The 24,535-nt window shown below is 50.3% G+C and overlaps 1 protein-coding gene across 1 annotated transcript in view; it reads left to right on the forward strand.

Annotated features, from left to right (window-relative positions):
• The window catches only part of LOC114210738 (contactin-associated protein-like 4), a 149,250-nt gene that overhangs the window by 19,111 nt on the left and 105,604 nt on the right, over window positions 1-24,535 (forward strand). The window contains exon 3 of the mRNA XM_088021940.1: window positions 14,715-14,908. Coding sequence (XP_087878066.1) covers window positions 14,715-14,908 — 194 coding nt within the window. The remainder of the gene's footprint in view (window positions 1-14,714; window positions 14,909-24,535) is intronic.

The following is a 24,535-nucleotide window of genomic DNA, read 5'->3' on the forward strand; positions in this document are numbered from 1 at the left end:
GGTTTTCTCAGGGAAGGAGGATGAAGGGGCCAAGCTCTGGACAACCTCCGACACCGGAGAGGCTCTCGGGTGACCCTCTTCATCTCCTGAAAGAAGGCAGAATGAGCCACCAGAAGGAAAAATTTCCTACGTTCAGTGTGCTGTTTATATTCAGGAGGTGCTGGGGGCATCCCCATCCACCCTGGGTCCTTCTCATCGGCCACAGGGGGCATCTGGCCTCTGGCCGGCCTCCCCGGGGCCATGCACAGGGCTTTGGTCCTGGCATCAGGCGAACTGCCTGGGTTGTTGGCTCCAAAAGCCATGTGGAAATTAAGTACTAACCTGTATACAGACTCGAAATGGGAGCAAAAGTACCCACCTGGAGGGACTGTGCCCCAGGTGCCTAAAATCCCACGTAGGTGCTTTTGCACTGCCCGTGGTCCCCAGACTCCTTGACCCTCCCAGGAACTGGGTCCACTTCCAGTCTGGAATTTTCTGCAGACAGGTTCCATTTCACAGCCAAGCCTAGTTGACCAAATCAAACATGACCTGAGCTGAAGGCAGTCGCTTAACTGACTGAGCCACCCAGGCGCCTCCTAAAAAACAGTTGACTTTTTATTAAGCCAAGGAATCTTCTGCTCCTAAGCCCCAACCCCCAGAGGCCTTGTATTGACCTGGGTGTGTCCACTGCTAACTAGGGGGTTCCCCGGCAGGCGCTGGTTTGTGCCTGTGTGTGGGGACAATGGTGTAGTTCCCTGAGCTGCTCATCCCATCAGGCCACCCAGTGATGGCCTCGACATCTCTCCTGCATATGCACACAGTAGGAAGAGCAGTTTTCGATGAGCAATCTGCCCCCACCTCCTCACCACGCGCATGCTCACATGCACTTTTCAGTGGGTTCGGCCGCCAGCCTCGTGTAGAATCCCACTCTGCCCCCAGTTAGTGCCCGAGTCCCCCGCCAACAGTGCACAGTGCAGGCGCTGCGGGCCTCTAGCATTCCAGGCCAGTTGGTTTTCTGTCAACTCAGGACGGTGACTGAGATTCACCTGCATCAGCCTGGGGACCGAGAACGCGGACCTTTCTGCTGTGGTGTCTTATCAGCTTGAGTAGATCAACCAGTTTGTTTATCCATTCAGCCATGGACGGACCATGGGATTACCTCCAGTGGTTGACACCAGAAATTAAGCTGACCTGGATGCCAGTTTAGAAGTTTGTGTGCATGGGAGGGGACCTAATGTATTAGGTTGTTTGTCTTTATTATTTCTGAGTTGTAAGAGTTCTTTGTATATTCTGGAGAAAGTCCCAAACAAAACAGACTAGAGATACTTAACTTCCAGGAGGAAGCAGAAGAGCATCCTATGAACTTGGGGTAGAGAGTGATTTCTAAAACAGGACAGAAAGGAGCAATCATTACTTGGACTTCATCAGAATTAAAACTTTTCTCTTTGATGGCCACCACTCACAAAAAGGAAAGCCAAGTCGAGGGCTTGGAGAATTATCCATAGTACATGCGTCTTGCAAGGAACTCGTTTGTCAAACATGTAAAGAGCCACTCTTATTAGAATTTCGGTCTCCAGAGTGCCCAGCTACGTTCTTCTTGGAAATGTTGGCCAAGTCCTGAGCCTCAGGATGGGTCCTCCTGCAGCTGGTCTGGGTGGGTGGCAGGGACGTGGTGTGTGTCCCTCCCAGTTATCAGGAGAGAGGGGAGGGGATCTGAGAGATGAAGGGATAGTTTTCTCCTCTAAGGAACGGTCTGGGCACCTACATTTCTTTGTTCTATTACTTGGGTTGGGGATTGATGATGATTCTGTCTGGAATTAGGAAATATAATGAATTCAGCATGAGACTCGATGCAACACAGGGGAGTTAGTCATAAGGAGACACCGCCGCATTTCCGAACTGCCCGTAGGTCTGTGGGTCATTGGTGTCGTACTTCTAATGCAAACTATTAATGAAATCATATTGTACTGTTGTTAATACATGTTTCCAAAAAAAGAGTATGTATGGAATTTGCAAAATAAAAACAAAAGAAGACCTAACGGAGTGGGTGTCACAGTGCAAACTCCCCTCTCCCATGTGTTGCTTAGGATTTGGTCTTCAGTGCTTGTAGGAAAGATGTGTGCTCTGTCCTTCAGAAGAGCCACGGTGGTGGCTAGCTGGTCAAATGCTCCCGTGGCGTCCCTGGGGACACGGGACACACCTTGTAGACCCAAACAAAACCCTTGCTGAATCCCCAAGTCCCTGCCACTGATGTCAGTTTCAAATGACCACATCACCCGGGCTTCCTTTGCAGAAGGGACCCTTGTCCACAGGGCAGCTGCCTTGATCAGGAGGCACCTGCTCCCTGGGAACCGGAGGGGCTGTCCCTCTTTCTGCCACTTTCCCAAGGAGAGAGTGTGTGCCTCTGGGTGCAACTCACCAAAATGCTCCCTGAAGGAGAATCCTTGTTTCTCTTGTCTGTTTCTTGTTTTTTTTTTCTTGCCAGTAGTGTGGTAAGAAATCTACCTAGATATATCTGTAGTACATCCTGAAAACACATAATTTATTCACAAATAGTGGCTTTCATTGTTGATGCTAAGAACCCAGCACCACACACCTGTTCCCTCTCCAGCCCCAGCACAGCCTACGTGCACACGCCTGGCCCCTGTGAGCTACATACGAGTTGGAACACACATGACAGACATTTTGGCCTCCTTACTCTTACCAGAAAGTGTGAGTAACTGATCTTGGGATGAAATTCACCAAAAGAGTATAATTTCAAAGTGCGTAAGAAGCAAAAGAAAAAAAAGCTGACTTTTCAAACAATATGCTCGAAGAAACTTTAAAGCTATTTTTTATAACCCAACCACTAACTGCAGGGTATTGGCCAAATTTACTCTTCTCTTCTGTAAAGGGAAGATTTTTTTAAATTATTTATTGTTATGTTAATCACCATACATTACATCATTAGTTCTTGATGTAGTGTTCCATGATTCATTGTTTGTGCATAACACCCAGTGCTCCACACAGAACGTGCCCTCTTTAATACCCATCACCAGGCTAACCCATACCCCCACCCCCTCCCCTCTAGAACCCTCAGTTTGTTTTTCAGAGTCCATCGTCTCTCATGGTTCGTCTCCCCCTCCAACTTACTCCCCTCATTCTTCCCCTCCTGCTATCTTCTTCTTTTTCTTTTTTATTAACATATATAGCATTATTTGTTTCAGAGGTACAGGTCTGTGATTCAACAGTCTTGCACAATTCACAGTGCTCACCATAGCACATACCCTCCCCAATGTCTATCACCCAGCCACCCCATCCCTCCCACCCGCCACCACACCAGCAACCCTCAGTTTGTTTCCTGAGATTAAGAATTTCTCAGTTCAGTGAGGTCATATGGTACATGTCTTTCTCTGATTGACTTATTTCACTCAGCATAACACCCTCCAGTTCCATCCCCGTCATTGCAAATGGCAAGATCTCATTCCTTTTGATGGCTGCATAATATTCCATTGTGTATATATACCACATCTTCTTTATCCATTCATCTGTCGATGGACATCTTGGCTCTTTCCACAGTTTGGCTATTGTGGACATTGCTGCTGTAAACATCGGGGTGTACGTACCCCTTCGGATCCCTACATTTGTATCTTTGTGGTAAATACCCAGTAGTGCAATTGCTGGATCTTATGGTAGCTCTATTTTCAACTGTTTGAGGAACCTCCATACTGTTTTCCAGAGGGGTTGCACCAGCTTGCATTCCCACCAACAGTGTAGGAGGGTTCCCCTTTCTCCACATCCCCGCCAACATCTGTCATTCCCTGACTTCTTAATTTTAGCCATTCTGATGGGTGTGAGATGGTATCTCATTGAGGTTTTGATTTGGATTTCCCTGATGCAGAGCTTTCCCTGATGACATACAGTATCATATCATCTGCAAAGAGTGAGAGTTTGACTTCCTCCTTGTCGATTTGGATGCCTTTGATTTCTTTTTGTTGTCTGATTGCTGTGGCTAGGACTTCTAATACTATGTTGAATAGCAGTGGTGAGAGTGGACATCCCTGCCGCGTTCCTGACCTTATTGGTCATATCATTGAGAATGATATTCACTGTAGGTTTTTCATAGATGGCTTTTATGATATTGAGGTATGTACCCTCTATCCCTATGCTCTGAAGAGTTTTGATCAAGAAAGGATGCTGTACTTTGTCAAATGCTTTTTCTGCATCTTTTGAGAGGATCATATGATTCTTGTTCTTTCTTTTGTTAATGTGTCGTATCACGATTGATTTGCGGATGTTGAACCAGCCTTGCAGTCCAGGGATAAATCCCAATTGGCCATGGTGAATAATCCTTTTAATGTACTGTTGGATCCTATTGGCTGGTATTTTGGTGAGAATTTTTGCATCCATGTTCATCAAGGATATTGGTCTGTAATTCTCCTTTTTGATGGGGTCTTTGTCTGGTTTGGGGATCAAGGTAATGGTGGCCTCATAAAATGAGTTTGGAAGTTTTCCTTCCATTTCTATTTTTTGGAACAGTTTCAGGAGAATACGTATTAATTCTTCTTTAAATGTCTGATAGAATTCCCCTGAGAGCCCATCTAGCCCTGGGCTTTTGTTTGTTGGGAGATTTTGGATGACTGCTTCAATTTCCTTAGTGGTTATAGGTCTGTTCGATTTTCTATGTCTTCCTGGTTCGATTTTGGTAGTTGAGACATCTCTAGGAATGCACCCAGAAATCTCCAGGTTATCTAATTTGCTGGCATAGAGTTGCTCATAATGTGTTCTTATAATTGTTTGTATTTATTCGGTGTTGGCTGTGATCTCTCCTCTTTCATTCATGATTTTGTTGATTTGGGTCATATCTCTTTTCTTTTTGATAAGTCTGGCCAGGGGTTTATCAATCTTCTTAATTCTTTCAAAGAACCAGCTCCTAGTTTTGTTGATCTGTTCTACTGTTCTTTTGGTTTCTATTTCATTGATTTCTGCTCTGATCTTTATTATTTCTCTTCTCCTGCTGGGTTTAGGCTTTATTTGCTGTTCTTTCTCCAGCTCCTTCAGGTGTAGGGTTAGGTTGTGTATTTGAGACCTTTCTTGTTTCTTGAGAAAGGCTTGTATTGCTATATACTTTCCTCTCAGGACTGCCTTTGCTGTATCCCAAAGATTTTGAACAGTTGTGTTTTTCATTTTCATTGGTTTCCATGAATTTTTTTAATTCTTCTTTAATTTCCTGGTTGACCCATTCATTCTTTAGTAGGATGCTTTTTAGCCTCCATGTATTTGAGTTCTTTCCAACTTTCCTCTTGTGATTGAGTTCTAGTTTCAAAGCATTGTGGTCTGAAAATATGCAGGGAATAATCCCAATCTTTTGGTACCGGTTGAGACCTGATTTGTGACCTAGGATGTGATCTATTCTGGAGAAGGTTCCATGGGCACTAGAGAAGAATGTGTATTCCATTGCTTTAGGATGAAATGTTCTGAATATGTCTGTGAAGTCCATTTGGTCCAGTGTTTCATTTAAAGTCTTTATTTCCTTGTTGATCTTTTGCTTAGATGATCTGTCCATTTCAGTGAGGGGGGTGTTAAAGTTCCCCACTATTATTGTATTGCTGTCAATGTGTTTCTTTGCTTTTGTTATTAATTGCCTTATATAATTGGCTGCTCCCATGTTAGGGGAATAGATATTTACAATTGTTAGATCTTCTTGTTGGATAGACCCTTTAAGTAGGATATAGTGTCCTTCTTTGTCTCTTATTACAGTCTTTGTTTTAAAATCTAATTTGTCTGATATAAGGATTGCCACCTCAGCTTTCCTTTGGTGTCCATTAGCATGGTAAATGGTTTTCCACCCCCTCACTTTAAATCTGGGGGTGTCTTTGGGTCTAAAATGAGTCTCTTGCAGACAGCATATGGATGGGTCTTGTTTTTTAATCCAATCTGATAGCCTGTGTCTTTTGATTGGGGCATTTAGCCCATTTACATTCAGGGTAACTATTGAAAGGCATGAATTAATGCCATTGTATTGCCTGTAAGGTGACTGTTACTGTATATTGTCTGTGTTCCTTTCCGATCTATGCTGCTTTTAGGCTCTCTCTTTGTTTAGAGGACCCATTTCAATATTTCTTGGAGGGCTGGTTTCGTGTTTGCAAATTCCTTTAGTTTTTGTTTGTCCTGGAAGCTTTTTATCTCTCCTTCAATTTTCAATGACAGCCTAGCTGGATATAGTATTCTTGGCTGCATATTTTTCTCATTTAGTGTTTGAAGATATCATGCCAGTCCTTTCTGGCCTGCCAGGTCTCTGTGCATAGGTCTGTTGCCAATCTAATATTTCTACTATTGTAGGTTACATATCTCTTCTCCCGAGCGGCTTTCAGGATTTTCTCTTTGTCTCTGAGACTCGTAAGTTTTACTATTAGATGTCGGGGTGTTGACCTATTTTTACTGATTTTGAGAGGGGTTCTCTGTGCCTCCTGGATTTTGATGCCTGTTTCCTTCCTCACATTAAGGCAGTTCTCTGCCATTATTTCCTGCAATATACCCTTTGCTCCTCTTTCTATTTCTTCTTCTTCTGGGATCCCAATTATTCTAATGTTGTTTCATCTTATCATATCACTTATCTCTCGAATTCTGCCCTCGTGATCCTGTAGTTCTTTCTCTCTCTTTTTCTCAGCCTCTTTATTTTCCATCATTTGGTCTTTTATATCGCTGATTCTCTCTTCTGCCTCATTTATCCTAGCAGTTAGTGCCCCCATTTTTATTGCACCTCATTAATAGCCTTTTTGATTTCGACTTGGTTAGATTTTAGTTCTTTTATTTCTCCAGAAAGGGTTTCTCTAATAACTTCCATGCTTTTTTCAAGCCCAGCTAGTATCTTTAAAGTCATGATTCTGAACTCTAGGTCCAACATCGTACTAATGTCTGTATTGAGTAGGTCCCTGACTGATGGTACTATCTCTTGTTCTTTTTGCTGAGGTGATTTTTTTCTTCTTGTCATTTTGTCCAGAGGGGAATAGATGAATGAGAGAACAAAATGCTAACAGGTTCACAATGTCCCCAGCAAATATACTGTATACAAATCAGAAAAGACCTGAAACCAGGGGAAAAGAAAGGGAAAGAAAGAAAAAAGAAAGAGAAAAGAAAGAAAAGAAAAAAAAAAAACAAAAAGAAAAATAAATACAAAAACAGAACAATACGAAAAAAACCCGAATATGATCAAATATGATCAGGCTAGTGCATAGATCAGTGCCACACACTAGATTCTGGGTGTATTTTGGTCTGTTAGAAAAAAGTGCCTCCTAAAATTTTAAAGGAAGAAAGACATATATGTACAAAATAAGGGTTGATACAATGAAGGGATGGAAGATGACTGTAAAGATGAAAATTATGAAAGATTTTATAAAAGGAATTGATATGATAAGTAGTTGTTTGAAAAAAGAAAGAAGATTTAAAATAAAAAAGAAAGAAAAAGAAAAAAAAGGGAGAGAATGTGATCAGGCAGGAGACTAGAACAAAGCCATACACTAGTGATTTAGGGTATATTTTGATCTGTTAGAAGAAATTGTATCTCAAAAATTTAAAGAGAGAACTTATATATATATGCCAAAAATAAGGGTAACTACTATGAAGGGATAAAATATGACTCTAAAAATGAAAAATAAAAAATGTTTTTTTAAAAAGGATTGATAAGATGTTGGTTGAAAAAGGGAAAAAGAAAAATTAAAAAAAAAACGTTTAAAAAAATTAACTATGAAAAACTAATGAATCATGGTAAAAAAAAGCCATGAATTCTATGTGCAGTATTCCCCTAGCACTGGAGTTCTCCCGTTCTCCTTGATCGGTAAACTTGGTCTTGGCTTGCTGGCTGTTTGTGCTGATCTTCTGGGGGAGGGGCCTGTTGCCGTGGTTCCCAAATATCTTTGCCGGAGGCGGAATTGCCCCGCCTTTGTCGGTCCGGGCTAAGCAAGCGGCTCGGGTTTGCTCTGAGGAGCTTTTTTTCCCTGAAAGCTCTGGTACAGCTTGGAGGACCAGGGTGAAAATGGTGGCCTCCCAATCTCCATTCGGAGGAGCTGAGAACTCGGGGCCCCTCTCCTCAGTGCGCCCCCAGAGAAAAGCAGTCACTCCCGTGTCCCCGGTCTCTGGCCGCACTCCGTGCTCACCTGGCCTGTGACCGAGCGTTTCTATCTCTGGCACCTGACCCCGTGTGGAGTCTCCAAACCCAGCAGATCCCTGCGGTGCGCTCCCGCGCCGCTCCTCCCGGGGAAGGAAGGGGAGTCTCCCCGGCTCTGCCGCTTGTTGGGTCCCTGCTGGAGGAGCAGTGGCCCGACTGGGCCGCGGATCACAGTTTATGGCCACCCCGAGCTCAGAGCCCGCCCCTCTGCTCCGTCTCTGCAGCCGGCTTCCCCGCTCCGATCCCTGGGAGCTCTGGCGCACTCAGGCACCCCCGGTCTCTCTGTGACCCCAAGGGTCCTGAGACCACACTGTCCCGGGAGGGTTCCACCCCCCGCTTAGCCACTGGAGCGACGTCCCTCCACCGAGCCAACTTCTAAAAGTTCCGATTTTGTGCTCCGCGGCTCTAGCACTTGCCAGAAGCGGCTGACGGGGGCCCCCTCCCCCGCCGTCTATCCTCCTGAATATCGCCTCGGATTCGCTTCTCCGCACGTCCTACCTTCCAGTAAGTGGTCGCTTCTCTGTTCACAGAGTTGTTGCTACTCTCTTCTTCAGTCTCCTGTTGAGTTCGTAGGTGTTCAGAATGGTTTGATCCCTATTCAGCTGAATTCCTGAGACCAGACGAAATCCAGGTCTCCTACTCCTCCGCCATCTTGCTCCGCCCCCCTCTTTTTTTTTTTAAGATTTTATTTAATTGACAGAGAGAGAGAGACAGCGAGAGAGGGAACACAAGCAGGGGGAGTGGGAGAGGGAGAAGCAGGCTTCCCGCTGAGCAGGGAGGCGGATGTTAAAGGGGAGATTTTAAATACGTTCCCCGAGATGCTTTTCTATTGAGTTACAAATTACATATGTTAATCATTTAAAGTGAACCATTCAGAGGCACTTAGGATATTCACAACGCTGTGGGGGCACCTCTTCCATCTGGTTCCACAACCTTCCATCCCCCAAAGACCCTCCTCCAGCCCCTCCACCTGCTTCCTGCCCCAGGGGTTTCGCTGTGGCAGGTCCACGGAGGGAGTGTCCATGGGTCAGCTGACCTCCCTCTGAGGCTGAGAAACATCCCCTTTGCTGGAACCACCACATCAGGGCTCATAAACCCCCTGGGTTTCTCCATTCATCCACTGATGGGCTTTGGGGTTGTTTCTACTTTTTAGTTAGCGTGAACACTCATGTACTATGTTTGTGGAACTTTTGATTCTTTGGGCCGTACACCTAGGCATGGATTTGAGGGTGTATTTTATTTTTCTTTTGAGGTTTTGAGGAGTCACCCTAGGTACCCTCAAGACATAAGAGCGAATACACGAAGACAGCTAAACGGCATCCTTAGCACATGATGGGGCTCCCACTCTGTGACTAACTGAAAAATAGGTAACACAATTCCTTCAGACCCTTGCAGACTGAAAATCGACTGTAACAGAGAAAAGAGCTACAGTGTGCTCATTTAGGGATTTAAAAAATGCAAAACAGGGGCACCTGGGTGGCTCAGTCCGTTGAGCAAGTGACTCTTGTTTTGACTCAGGTCCTGAGTCAGAGCTTGGGATCCGGCCCCGCATCAGCTCTGCGCTCAGTGGAGAGTCAGCCTGAGATTCTCTCCCTCTGCTCCTCCCCCCACCCTCTCTAAAATAAATAAATAAACCTTTTTTAAAAATGCAAGACTGAACACACCCCCAGTGGATCTACGTCTGTGCCAGGAGTCACTAGTCAGTCTTTTGTCATTTGCAAGGACAATGGGTGTGAGTGTTCACACGCTGTGTTATCTAACCTCCTAGCAGAACACACTGACCCAAAGTCTGCCTCTTTGGCATAAGGATCATTTTGAGCGTATTATCTTGAGAACTGGCACATGCAGGAGAAGCCCTGAGAACAAAGCAGCGTTGCCCTATAGAAAGGGAATCTGCACGTGCAGGGAGCCTCCCTTGTGTCAAGGAAGAGGGTGAATCCAAACCACAGGAGACCCTCACAGGGGACGCAAGTCTCGCTGGCCTGCTTTTCCTGCCCCCCAGGCCTGCCCCACAGCTCTCGCTCTTCAGCTGAAGATGGTGTTGAGCCCCAGGTTTAGGTCACTTCGGGGTTCCCTGTTTTCCCTGCTGTCTCTCTTGCATCACGAGGTGCGCAGGTTGGTAAACTCCTGTTATCTTTTCCTTGCTACTCTGTCTTGTATCACAGGCTCTCAGCCAAGAACTCAGAAGGGTAGAGGAAACCATTTTCCTCCCTACATGGTATGTTTGGTATTAAAGTTTTTCTGAGGAAGGATGATGGTTTTGTGACTCCTCAGGACTTCACACACTGCAGAGGGTGAGCCGCATGCCGTGGGAGCTCAGCCTGGGAGGCAACTGCGTGGAATCACGGGGCTCCCTGGGATTCTGGGGCCGAGTACCATGACCTCTAAATGCCACCAGGCTTCACTGCTCACGTCCTACTGGGCCCCAGGCCAAAAGTTCTTTAAAAAGCATCAAAGATCAGTCACAACATCTGATTAGTGTTATGGCGTCTTACGAGCTGTGAACAGACCACAGCTTCCCCATTTGAAGCACAACGGCCTACTTGGCTTGGCTGTGGCACTGTGGGCAGTGGGGAGGCCCATACAGGGCCTGTGTCTGGACGGCCCAGGGTTCTTTGTCCTCACCCTGCCTGAGCTGGTGTCCAAATCTGCTCACAGTCTTTGATAGCAACCTCCCGATGGCCTGGGGTCCCAGCCTCTCTCTCTTGTCCACAGTTGCTTAACTTCTTATTTTGGGCTAATGGCACAGAAGAGTCACGGAAGGATGTGAAGAGTCTCCCAGGTGCTCCTGCCTGCTAACACTTTGCTGATGGCAAGGTGGGGAAGCTCCTAAGCCCAGAAGGCAGGGCGAGCTCTTTGCACTGGTCCCTGTCCTTCCTCTGTCCCCAGAGGCACCTGGGCCCTGGGTCCTTTGTCCCCTCCAATGTTTGGCGAGAACTCAGTCTTCCCTGGTCTTTTGGAGAATGTTTCCTGGGTTGACTCTGCACAGTTTTCCCTTGACTGGAGTGAGTTCATGAATTTCTGACAAGAGTGCCCCAGAAATGCCATGTACCCTTCTCTTTGTGTCCACTGGGGGCTCATGAGGGGATTTGTCTGATGATGGTGATGGGAGCCTGGACCCCTCCATGGTGATGAGTGACTTGGGGGAGACTTTGAGACCCACTGATGCGGTTTCTCCCCAAACATCTCCCCACCAGCGTCGACGTCCATCCACACAGCTGCGCTGCAGCCCCCCACTGTTGTGTGTGCCGTGGAGGATTCTCTCCTGGGGGGGTCACCCCTGGGAATTCTCCCATGAGGAAGAACTGCCCCTTCCTCCTGAACGTGCATGTGCTTGATTGCTCATTTCTTTTCTTTTTCTTTTTTTTAAGATTTTATTTATTCATTTGAGGGACAGAGAGAGAATGAGCCGGGGGAGGGGCAGAGGGAGAAGCAGACTCTCCGCTGAGCAGGGAGCCCGATGTGGGGCTCGATCCCAGGACCCTGGGATCACGACCTGAGCCGAAGGCAGATGCTTCACCAACTGAGCCACCCAGGCACCCAGTTCATTTATTTTCACCAGTATAAACTCGCAGATATTCACATTCTAAGGCATAAAATCCATTTTTTCACTTCATTGCTCAGTTGTCCTAGAGTTGGCCAACCTTCCAGTTGGTTCTCCCATTCTTTCAACAAGTCTCCCTTTTCCTGAGCACTTCCTACTTTTTAGCACACAGGATGTTCTAAGCTCCTTTTGTATTTTTTGTGGGAATCAACCACTTCTCCAGGGACCTCAGATCACTGTGCAGGAAAACAGGGTGCAGACGCTGAGGGCCAGACTTTGTGAGTCACAGTGAGAAAAGTTTTCTCTGCACCGTGGCGAAGAGGAATGTGTCTCCTTTCCTCCAGCATCTGTGTGGTTACACGTCCACGCCGAATCCCTGACCCACGAGGCATTCACACCGTGCAGTGTAGAATATGGATTTAATTTTACCGCCTTCCCACAGGCTGCCCTGCTGTCTCAGGAAGGCGGCCGTCCTCACCCCAGAACTTGGAGAACCCGCCTTTGTCACACTGAATTCTCACATGTCTTTGGGTCTATTTCTGGATTTTTGCTCAAGATCCAACTGTTGTCATTGTCGGGCTCTGCAGAGACTCTTACGGTCCTTTTTCTCTGAAAAGGTTTCAACAGGTTGCATTTGCCACACGAATCCTCCTGCATTGGTTTGTCTCTCCCCGGGACTCGGCTCTCTGAAAACTATTCCCGCTTTGCCTGCTTCCACCACTTCTTCTCTGATCCTTTATTCATTTGATCATTTTCGTGCCCTTGGATGTTCGCCGCCTTCTGTGAAGTCCTTTACTACCTTTCCATCTCAGTCTATTCTCCCCTGGACACTGTGCAATTTATTCTCTCTTTAACTAACAGACTGATTTTAGAACAGTTTTGGGTTTGCAGTAACACGGAGGGGGAAGGACTGAGAGCCCCCACGCACTGCACCCTCCTACTGCCACCCACATGTGGAGTCCTGACGATGAACACCTCCCAGTAGCACAGTAGTGCGGCACGTGCACTGCACTTGATGAGCCCACCCTGATGCACCGCTGTTACCCAGAGCCCAGAGTCTGCGTTGGGCTCATCCTTGGTGTTGCGCACTGTGGGTTTTACCAAATACATTTGTATCTACCATAACATAGCATACACAGTGGTTTCACTGACGTAAATACCTCTGTGCTCACCCTCCCCCAGCCCCTGCTCACCCTCCCCCAGACCCCCAGTCCCTGCTCAGCCTCCCCCCAGCCCCTGCTCACCCTCCTCTGGACCCCCAGAGCCTGCTCACCCTCCCCCCAGACCCTGCCAACCACTGATTTTTACTGTCTCCCTAGTTCTGCCTTTTCCAGAATATTATAGAGTTAGGATCACACAGTGTGTAGCCTTTTCAGATTGGCTTCTTTCACTTAGTAAAATGCATTTAAGTTTCCTCCATGTCTTTTTGTGGCTTGATAGCTCATTTCTTTTTGGCACAGAACAACATTCCACTTTCTGGATGGACCCCAGTTTATTCATCCATCCACTTACTGAAGGGCATCCTGTTTGCTTCCAGTGTTTGTCAGTTACAAAAGAAGTGTACAATATTTGGGTAAATACCAAGGATTGCAATTCCTGGATCCTATGGTAAAAGTGTGTTTGTGAGAAACCACCAGGCTGTCTTCTCTCCCACGTCCCCACCCCCCAGGCCCCCCCCCACCACAGTGAGTACTGCACCTCGTCAGCATCAGCACTGGGGCTATCAGGGGTCTGGATTTGGGCCATTCTGATAGTCATGGTATTTACTCTTTATTTTAAAAATAATTTTGTCTTTTTCCCCATTTGCTTCCTGTGTTCAATCAATTTTTTTCTCATAACTCCATGTTTGGCCCATTGCTGTTCTGAGTTCTGAACCTGTGATTCAAGGTGGTACTTTAGACCCTCAAAGGCTTGTAAGAGTTTTATTTTCTGTGGTTTCCTTTTGCTTCATAGTTGTTTTTAGGAGGTAGGGATGTTCTTCAGTTACTTCTTATGAATATTTGTTTCCTGATTTTCTCAGTAATTCTAATTGGGTTTTACTCTCCTCTCACTGGTTTGGTGATACTGGATTCCTCCAGCTTACGGGCGCCCAGCCTCCACCTCGGCAATCCCAGGGTGACCAGCACTTGGTGTCCACTGTTGGTGTTTGCTGTGTGTGTGGGAGGAGGGCTGGGGGTCCTCCGGGACTGCACCCCTCCACAGTCTCCAAGCCTGGGTCTGTCCCTTTATGGCGGGGCTCGAGGTGGACTCCACCTTCCGGTCACACCCCTGTCCCCTCTTCCTGGCCTCTGCAGTGTCCCTAGGAGGTCCCTGCTCTGTCCCCCTGGTTCTCTGCTCAGGGCTGGGGTCACAGGGGACACTGGCCCCATACCAGATGGCGGCCCTTTTTCCTCTGGTCCTCAGTTGTCCTCTGTCTCCCAGGAGTGGGGGTGCACTTTGCTGCATGAACCCCTCCTCACCTTGGTGTGGGGTTTGCCGTTGTCACCCCACCCCACATGGCCTCACCATCCACTGGCACCTTCTCCCACCTCTGAGCTCCTAACTCTGCTTCACATGCCCATGTCATTGAGTCTGGGGCTCCCTGTGGCCAGCCACATCCTGAGGACCCCAGAGTGGGTCCCCAGAGTGGGACACTGGACCCCAGGGGTGGGGCATCCGGACGGACGTCCTGCTCTGCCGTGAGCTAGATGCACCCTGTGTACCCTGGAAAGGTGTGGAGGCCGATGGCGACCGGAGAACACAGGTTGGGGCCTGGAGGACACGGGTTGGGAGGCCGACAGGCTCCATGGGGTGTCCCCCTGACACCGAGCAGCTGGAGCCCGTGTGAGGCAGTCACACGCCCCAGGAGCAGGAGGGCACAGACAGTGCATTATTCCCTGCGTGTAACCGTGCTCATGGTCAGGAGGTCGAGCTCCCAGGCTTCGGGGACACAGTCTTCCCGGAAGCCACAAAAGCATACGTCCTGTGCTGTTTTTGCCCCTTGAAGATGCATTTTAATGTTTCCCACTCTTACTGTGTTCTTCCTGTCTCCTTTTCCTCCACAAGGAGCTGGGGGCTGGACACCACGCGTGTCAAGCAGGGGCCAGTGGCTGCAGCTCGACCTCGGGGACAGGGTGTCGGTCACCGCGGTGGCCACGCAGGGCGGGTACGGGAGCTCCGACTGGGTGACTGGCTACCTCCTGATGTTCAGCGACAGCAGCAGGAACTGGAAGGTGTACCGGCGCGAGGAGAGCATCGCGGTAGGTCCCTTCACGTGACGCGAACTCCCGGGGCCCCGAGAGCGCCTTCCCTTCCCGGGCCAGGATCTCAGATCCACCGGAGGAGCAAACCACGTCCAAATGCATGACACGTGAAGATCCAGTGAGCGTCAAGGAGCAGAATGGTTTTATAGCATAGGAACAACTGAACAAAACCCTTCTGCTCTGGTTTCAAGCGGGTAGCCCCACGGATAACCCGCCCGCGCTCTGCATGGCCTCGCGGAAGCTGCCAGGTCACTGAGCGCTCCTCATGAGCACAGGAAGTGGGTCCTGGCCCTCCTCCCTGACCCGGGGCTCCTGACGGACATGAATGACCCTCACGGCTGGCATTCGCAGAAACCGCCACACGAGGTCTGTAGGGCCTGCCCTGCGTCCCACAGCCACGTTCTGTGGCAAATTGTTTTTGTTTGCTTCACCTTTGTGACTTTCGGAACGTTCACCACAGACCGTGTCCCTTCTATTGCGTGATTAGTGAGGTAGAGTTTGTGTGACCGTGCGGGGTCTGGCCAGGGCGTGAGGCAGCGGGACTGTGAGCCAGTGGAGACAGTCCAGGACCCGGTCCCACTACACATCAGCAACAGGGAAGCCACAGGCCACTGAAACTAAGTGTTGAAGGAGCAGCTCAGGCAGAGGTCGGGTGGGAAGACTCTGTTCTTTCTCACGTAAACCACAAAAAAGGTTGGTTTGGGGTCACGCAGGCCCAGGTGCCCCTAAGCCCCTCCTGTGACGTCCACACCCTCTTTCTCTACCGGAGGCCGCACCTGCTTCTGCAGCGGGGCTCCGCCGCGTCTACTCAGCCTGTCTGGGATAAGCCGGTTCTGGGCACACGCCCAGCGCTGTGGCCGTGAACCAGCAGACAGCGTGTCCACCGGGATCTCAGGGCCACAGCGTCCCGCTTCTATTAGCATAACGCAGGTCAGCCCTCGACCCCACAGACCAGGCTTCACGTTGTCAACACCACTCAGAGGAAGAAAAGGGAGACGCCGTGAGGTCCTGTGTCCCAGGCCGGGACCCGGCAACTAGGCAGCATCCCCTGGCTGCTCGTCTCTGGAGCAGGGGGGCCCGACCGATCCCACACGGCGACACCGGGGTGGGTGGAGGGGCTCAGGCTGGGCAATGAGAACACCACAGACACCGGTCTCTCTGTGGAGACGGGACCCCTCCCCAGCCTGCAGACGTGCTTCTCACTGCTCCTCACAGGTGGGGGCGAGACCTCTCACGGGGGCCCCGCTGGGCCAGGGCTGCACCCTGTGACCTCGTTCAACCTCAGTTAACTCCTAACCATCCCAGCTCCTAATGAGTCAGGCTGGGGGTTAGGGCTTTGGAATATAAATTCTGGGAGGACGTGATTTGCCAATGCCATTTACCTTTTCCCAGCCACGACTGCGTGGGCCCCTTCGTTATAAAAGATGCCTTTTATTCATGGCTTTATTTGTTAAACATCCCCTAAAATTTACCATCTTAACAATTTTTAAGTGCACGGCTTAGTGGCACTGAGCACATTCACACTAAGCACCATCTCCAGAAGTCTCTCATCCTCCCAAACTGAACTGTCCCCATGAAACACTGACTCTCCAGCCCCGGGCGCCCACAATTCTGCTTTCTGTCCCTTTGAATCTGACGACTCTCCATGTCCCATGTGAGTGGAATCCTACACTATTTGTCTTCTGGTGACTGGCTTAATTGCAGAGCATGATGTCCTCAGGGTTCAGCCTTGCTGAAACAGGTGTGCGAATTCGCTTCCTTTTTAAGGCTGAGTCATCTTCCACTGTGTGCATGGACCACATCTCGCTCATCCATTCATCTGTCAATGAACACTTTAGCTCTCGGGGATAACGGTGCTCTGAACACAGGGGTGCAGATATCTCATGAAGACCCTGCTTCCTCTTTCTTTGGATGTGTGCCCAGAAGTGGACTTGCTGGACCATGTGGCGATTCTGTGTTTAATTTTTCAAAGAATCCCAAACTGTTTTCCATGCGCAGCGGCTGCGCCAGGTCACATTCCCCAACCCCCTCCCACAGGGACGAGGGCTCCAGTTTCCCCAGCCCTCACCACACTTATTTTCTGGTTTGGTTTGGTTTTGGGGGTAGCCATCCTACCGAGTGTGAGGTGGCACCTCGGGGGCTCTGATTTGCATTTCTGATGGTGAACATCTTTTCTGTGCCGTTGGCACATCTTTGGAGAAATGTCTGCTCAGATCGCTTGTCGGTTCTTTAATCAGGTTGTTTGGTGTGGCCGAGCATGGGAGCTCATTATGCATTCTGATATCAGCCCCTCATCAGATACGTGATTTGCAAACATCTCCCCCACTCCACGGGTCGTCTTTTCACTCTGTGGATCGTGTCCTTGGATGAACAGAAGCTTTTAATTTTGATATGGTCTCATTTGCTATTTTTATTGCCTTAATTCATATTTAAACAGGCTACGCCAAAGTAATCTATCCTTAAGAACATCAATAAAGGAGTAATTACTATTTTATATTCTAATCTGGGTGCGTTTCCTGTTTAGCTTTCTTTTAACCTGAGCACCCTTTACTTTCACAGAAGTGAGTCCCACGAGTCGATAATTACTGGGACCAGCCTGTTACATTCACTTAAAATAGAGCGGCTAACACTGGTGTTTCCAACACCAGCAATTAGCTGCCTTTACAATGAACCAACATTTCATTAGAGGTCTGCCCTTCCCATGAGCACTTGCTTTAGATAGGAATTGTGAAGTCAGCACTAAGTAACGTGTTTACTTTTGTTACCCGAAACAGTAACACTCTTGTTGATGAAAACAACATGCTTATGATTACCGCCACAACCATGTTCATAGATCTCTGACTTTTTAGATTGTTATGCTGGCGTCCCTGAGGTCCAGTCAAGTTCCTCCTTCAGTCCCTGGGCTCTCTCGGGTCCAGTGGGCTGGGTTCGCCCAAGTCTGTCTGTTGCTGGTGCTGCCCTCAGGCCGCGAGCCTCAGTCCGGGGACCCTCGGGCAGGTCCAGTGGACACAGCTCTGCTTTGTCCGCAGGGGACCCGAGGGCTCAGCTCCCCCCATGGCAGCCCCCATGCAGGCCGGCCCCCCAGCCGGCCCCTGTCCACCTGTCCTTGCCCCGCGGCCCCCACAGAACGCAGGCTCCCATCGGCCAACGGACTTTAGTGTCCACACGCGGGGTGCCGCCTGTGTCATTTTGTGAATCCTCTGAGAGTTCGCTGTGGGGTCAACCACCAATCTTAGAAAGAAGACTCACCCTGTCAGCTCCACCCGCCCCCTCACCTGTCCAGGTGTGCCCCTGGAGAGCTGGGTTCACTGCTGCCTGCCGACCACCCAGGGGCTGTGCCCGTGAGAACCCCTCTGTACTCCGCACGGATCTTCGGAGCCACGATTTCTCACACGAGAAAGGTCGCACACATGCTTCTGAACCTGACGCATGAGGTGTTCAGGACTGAGGGTGTGGGCTGCATCCACGCTGCTTCCTTAATTTCCCAAAGATCTGCTGTGTGTTAAACTTCATTCTTGTCTTTTACGTGTTTGCTTGAATCGTTGCAAACTTCAGCGGCTCCCGTTGAAGACATTCAGGATGCACTTTTACAAAAACTACCACGAGTCAGTAACGTCGGAAGATGGCGTGGCCCATGTGTTGGTGAGACAGACCTCAAGGAATTTAACAGCTAGTTGGGCCCAGCTGGCCTGGGTTTGGGGTGGGGAGGGCAGCTCCTCTGGGAGGTTTCCATGGTCCTCTCATCGTCTGGGTCGGATGGAAGGCAGAGCTGAGTAATCAGTCACGTGGCTGTCTGTCCAACGGGGCTTCCCTATGACCGTGTTGTCAGAGCAAACGCCAACCTCCACGCAGTTGAAAGACAGACCTCACAACATGGAGCAGCCAGGGCGCCCGGGTACTCCCCTCTGGAAGCCACAGGACAAGCTGTAGAAAGTTGTGGCGGCAAGGGGGCTGGGCCACCAGCTCAGGAAGGACACGGAATGTTCTCCCGTCTCTGAGACAGGTGTTGGGCCACATGCCCACCCAAGCTAGAAACGGAGGCGGTGCTACCTCTGGATGATCTCCTTGAGGAAATTGTTCAGCAGCACTGGGAGGGCGGTGCCCTGGAGACTGGAGAAAGTGGTGCCTCCTTCTGGGGACAGACTCGGACTGGGTCTCCCTCTGGCGAACAGCTTATGGAAGAGGAAGACAGATTGAACACTAAAGGTTTCAGGATTTGCCTGCGCAGGGGTCCTGGTCCTGTGCTCTGAGAGGCTCCCTGAGCAGAGCACAGCAAGGCCCATGGGCCAGGGGCACCAGCACCACCTGCAAGCTTGTCAGAGATGCGGCATCTCGGGTCCCACCTCCTGCCTCCTCACCAGCAGCCACGGGCCCCGGGCAGCTCCACGCACACACAGCCATGAGCACTGTGCCCCACACGCTGTCCCTGGAGCAACCCTAGGACAGGTCAGGGGCAGAACCCATGGCACTTCAAAAGGGTGACGCTTATCCGTTGAGTTTAATAATAAAATAAAACCTGGGCTTGTATTTTTATAACACAGAGAGCGGCTTGGGTCCAAGGGTCAGTTCTACTGCAGGACAAAGTGAGGCAATTCCTAGGCCTGCCTGGTGCTCTGAGGACCTGAGCAGTGGCCCACGCACCCCGAGAGCTTGCTCGGTGAGCACAGACATGGAGAAGGGAGAAGCCCCACGTGAGGTCAAGGACGCGAGATGAAGAGGGTTCGGGAGGGCCGGAGCAGGACACAGCCTGGGGGGCCGCCGCTCCCCGTGGCCGGCAGGCCAGCCTCTCGGAACGAGGTGACCATGTCACCATCGGTACGGACGGCGTCAACGCCTCCCCGGAGTGGGATGTGCTCATTTCCCTAGAGACTGTTAGGAGGAGATGGTAAATCAGCTCGTTCCCTGCGTCTTTTAATGAGCTTGAGATGATTGCCATCTGGGAGCAAAGCTTGTCTCTGTTGCTAATTATGTGAATGACTCTGATTGTGCTAAAGTAGTTTCCTTCCTCTTTGCCATGTGAAAGGATAGAGAACGAGCAGAAACATGGCCAGTGCTGAGCTGCACGGGGGATGAACAGTTTGAAATTCTGAGCTGAGAGAAGCAAACTCAACGTGATGGCGAGGAGGGATTTTAGATGGAGAGGAAAGACCCACACCATGCGGGAGGGACAGACAGACGAGGGGAGGGACGGACAGCCGAGGGGGAGCAGCTGAGCAGACCCACACCGTGCGGGAGGGACGGACAGACGAGGGGAAGGTGCTGGCCATAGAAAACCACTCCCGGGTGTCTCGGGCCCGAGAGCCAGGCACCCACAGACAGTATGACCCTCAGCAACAGCCCGACTGAGCGGACACTTGTCAGAGGACAGCTACACGGCCCAATGCGTCTGCATCAGGTGCTAAGGACCCAGAGGGGCCGCCGTGCCACCTGAAGGACAAGCATGCCCTGGGCTTTCTGTGGCCCACGTGTCCTGGAGGGAGGGGCCTGTGTGTCCATGGGAATGGCCGGCCCACGTCCAGGGAGCCCTCTGCAGCCACTCCTGGATGGCTGGTCAGCTCCTGCAGGCTGTGGGGCGCCCCCTCCACAGGGCCATGCCACACGAGGCCATCTGCTGCTGGTGGGGCAGCGGGAAAGCCCAGAACCAGGGTCCAGAGACACCACCAGGCTTGACGTCAGTGGGTCAGTGGCATGCGGACAGGGGCGACGGGGGTGGCTTCAGGGCCTGGCCCAAGGAAAGCTCCCGAGGGACTGATGGTCCCGATCCTCCTTGCTGCCCTTGGTGTTGCTGAGAGGGCCACCCAGGACATGGGCATGGGCGCCCTGGAGGCCCTGCCCACCCTGCACACTCCATGCCCCCTGCACTGCTCCCCACATCTGAGCTTCTGCACATGCCAGGGAACTGGCCTGGGTGCGGGCTCCAAGGACCCGGGGTGGCCTGCAGGCGATGTGGGGTCCTTCCATGCAGGCCAGGGCGGCCCCACGGAGGGGAGTGAGCAGGCAGACAGCCCGCCCATCCTGAGGCAGGTCAGGAACCACTAGACATGGTGTGGAATTCACTGCTTTTGTTCACACGGTGGGGCCGTGGGACAAAGTGAAGCCTTAAGGGTTAGTAAGACAGAGTTCCAAATGAGTCTGCTCTCGGTAAAGCCGTTCTCTCATTTAGTCCACGGTTTAGGTTCACCTGTAGGATTTCATCTTAAGGGTTACTTACATTTGCTGCAGGAAACGTGGGGAAGAAAGCTGCCTGCCGTAACCAGGTCCTACAGCAGCCCAGACACCCTCCAGGGCCACGGTCCAGTTCCAAACAACACGTGGTCCTGGCCACGGGCAGGGGCAGCTGGACGGTTTCCCAGCTTTTCAGACACTTGGGATTCTGTGTGAGAGACAGAGCCAGAGAGACAGAGACAGAGAGATAGAGAGACAGAGAGATAGAGATAGAGAGATAGACAGAGAGACAGAGAGATAGAGAGATGGAGAGAGAGAGACAGAGACAGAGAGATAGAAACTGAGGGATACAGAGAGATAGAGAGACAGAGAGACAGAGACTGAGAGATAGACAGAGTGACAGAGACAGAGCCAGAGAGGTAGAGAGACGGAGACAGAGATGGTGGGTGGGCTACACCAGGGGGATTCTCCCTGCTCACCTGCTCAGGCCAACCTGTCAGGTCCCAGCTCTCTCCCCCACTCAGACCCATCTCCCTTGTTGACAGAGGGTCCATGAAAATGTAAGAGTAAGTGGGGTCCCCGGAGCAGTGAGACCATCTCGTCGCTGCCATCGTCCCCCACAGTGGGTCAGGGGGCCAGGCCCAGTGCTGTGGGCAGCAAGCAGGCCTTGCCCACTCCCTCACAGGGACAGGCCTGTCAGGGGATCCAGCCAACCTGAGAGCTTAATGTTGGCACTCTGTGGGAAAATAACATGTCTGATATATAAGCAAGGAAGACAGATACACGTGGATCTAAACCAGAGGATGCAGCTGCTGATTATGTTACAGAAAGGCCAAACCCAGGATCACCCTGGACAGGACATGGGGGTGGCCCTGGTGGGAGAGGGTGGGCCAGGGAGGGCCTGCCTCCTCTGGGTGGGGGTGCCTTGGCCCTGAGCCCATGCCCAGGCCAGGGCCCCCTGCACACACACCTGCTCCAAGTGCCGAGCAGGGGGCACGGAGGAGGGGGAGGCCAGTGAGTCGTGGCCTTGGTTTTACAGGATGTGGACAGTTATCATGGGTCCATAAACAAGTATTTGCGTTAAATACGGTTTCATTATATCAAACAGAAAGAAAACCCAGTTTTGAACAGAATAAGCACTTTGTAAAACACTTCTTTTTTTTAAATGTTTATTTATTCATGAGAGTCAGAGAGAGAGAGAAAGAGAGAGGCAGAGGGAGAAGCAGGCTTCCTGCTGAGCAGGGAGCCTGATGCGGGGCTCGATCCCAGGACCCCTGGATCATGACCTGAGCCGAAGGCAGACGCTTAACCATCTGAGCCACCCAGGTGCCCCTGTAAAACTCTTCTTAATGGGAGAATTCCCTTCTCTTCCTCCTGTGCGGCTCCCAACAGCACATTTCAGGCCGGGGCAGGAGGTGGGGTGTGTGCCGGATGGCAATGGGTGTTTTATTCATTCTGTTTGTTATTTTCCCCCACGAGGGAGAAGCAAATTGAGCCTCCTGCCTCACGTCAGCATTTCCCTGCCTTGCACTGTTTCCCTAGCTGTCCTGTCCTGGGGCCGTGGCCATGACCATCAGCACATTTGTAGGAAAGAATTGACCCCTGAACCTAAGTATCCCTGATGCGCATGTGGCCGCTTTCTTCAGAAGGCCGTGGCTTTGGTCCTGCTCACTTGCTGTCTGTCTCTTCATCACGGCCCCCGACCACTACAGAGCCCAGTGGCAGGTGGTGGCACTTACTCCTCTCCTGGGATTCGAGGGTGCGACACCCACAGCTCATACATCACCCCAGCGGGACAACCCCCACCCAGTTGAGGCTTTCTCCCCCTCAGCTCAAGAAAACACCAGAAGTGCGAGAACCAGCTCACTGGTCTGGAGGAACAAATGGAAGAGAACACGGGGAAAGAAACAAAACCAAAGACAGAGTGTCAGTGGTCAGCAGGGCTAGGCGCCCCACCAGGGCCGGCCCCTCCACCAGGGACACCATGTGGGGCTCTGCGGCGAGCCTGGAGATGCTGGTGCACGGATCCAGGAGACAGAGGCTGCCACCCCTCTCTGTCTGGGTGAGGGAATCCCAGATGTTCAAGGAAGTGTCTACTGGACCAGGAGGTCCCTCTCACCAAACAAGCACTCAAACAGCTACTTCGTTAGCATTAAAGATTTTCTAAGAAGAGAAGAAAAAAGCCTCAAAATTTCTAACTATGTCTGCCCAACAGGAGAAATGTAGCCCAACGGAAGCCCGAGACGGGTAGGAAGACCCTTCTGGGGCAGGGGCGCACTGAAGACCTGTGTAATGGTCACTGCAGGCCATCACCAGCTCGGCCTGGCCAGCTCCCTGCACTGGGAAGAGGAAATCTGTGTCCCATCTCCCTGGTCTCCCACACTGCAAGATTTTGGGTTCAATTCAGAGTGAAATATAAGGACTGTAGATATCTTTGTTTATTAGAATTGCTGAATCAAGACATCTTTATTTTCTCAGTAAAAAACCAGCACAGCTTTGGAAACACATTTGTTGAAGATTAGAATTTGATTTGACAAATTTCACAAAATATTTAGTTAGACCCTGACTGATGAACATTTTCTTGAGATGCAAATCAGCTTCCACCACTCATAAGCAATGTGTATTTTTGCATAAACAATAGCACGATCTTCTGTAATAAGCAACCTTATACGCAGGGCAGAGCGCATATGAGGGGTAATTCCAAGTGGAGTCATTTCCATGGGATTCTGTGGGGACCAGCCATTGTTCTCCAAACCCCACGTGGACAGTCCTCTGAAGGGGGAAACTCACCCTCTTCTCCAGCGTAGGTTTGGAAAGCAACAAGGTGAGCTGGGTTCAGCTTTTTACTTTGCAAGTGTATCTTTCCTGATATTTAAAAAGTAAACCTTTTAATGGGAAGGCCTATCTAAAACATTTACCAGTTAATTTAATGTGTAAAACCAATATCCAACCAGAACAGGCATGGCCTGAACAAGAGATACAGCTGCATGCTTATCTTAGGAGAAGTGCCCAAATCACTCAGAGCAATTAACTCCTGAGGTTCTCTCTCACTAACAAATAAATAAACCAGACACAGGTTTGTAGTTCTCGATTAGAAAAGCAATTTCTTAGGTCCTTAGGCAGCCCCTGCCTGCCTACTGGGCTCAAGTTCCCCAGGGCAATGTCCCCAGGCAGCCTTGGAACCAGGCTCCTTAGGAAGGAAGTCTGCTGCAGAAATTCCTCAAATCGGAAAAGACACTGAGCCATCACTGAAACTAGACAAGGAACTGCAAGTGGCTTCTGGGAATCTACTTGGCAGGATGAAACACTGGAGAATTGACTCCACCAACACCAGCCACCCTGTGCAGGCTAAACACTGGTTAAGTGTCGCTCACAGAGGGGAGAGGCACAGTCCCCGATTTCCAGAATATGTCTACAAAGGTCAAGGCATCAGTAGAATGACTGACCCTGCATCAGAGA

Source organism: Eumetopias jubatus, unplaced genomic scaffold, assembly GCF_037043125.1.
Source record: "Eumetopias jubatus isolate StellerSeaLion01/CBP00866 unplaced genomic scaffold, mEumJub1_p1.0 scaffold_3, whole genome shotgun sequence".
Taxonomy (NCBI): domain Eukaryota; kingdom Metazoa; phylum Chordata; class Mammalia; order Carnivora; family Otariidae; genus Eumetopias; species Eumetopias jubatus.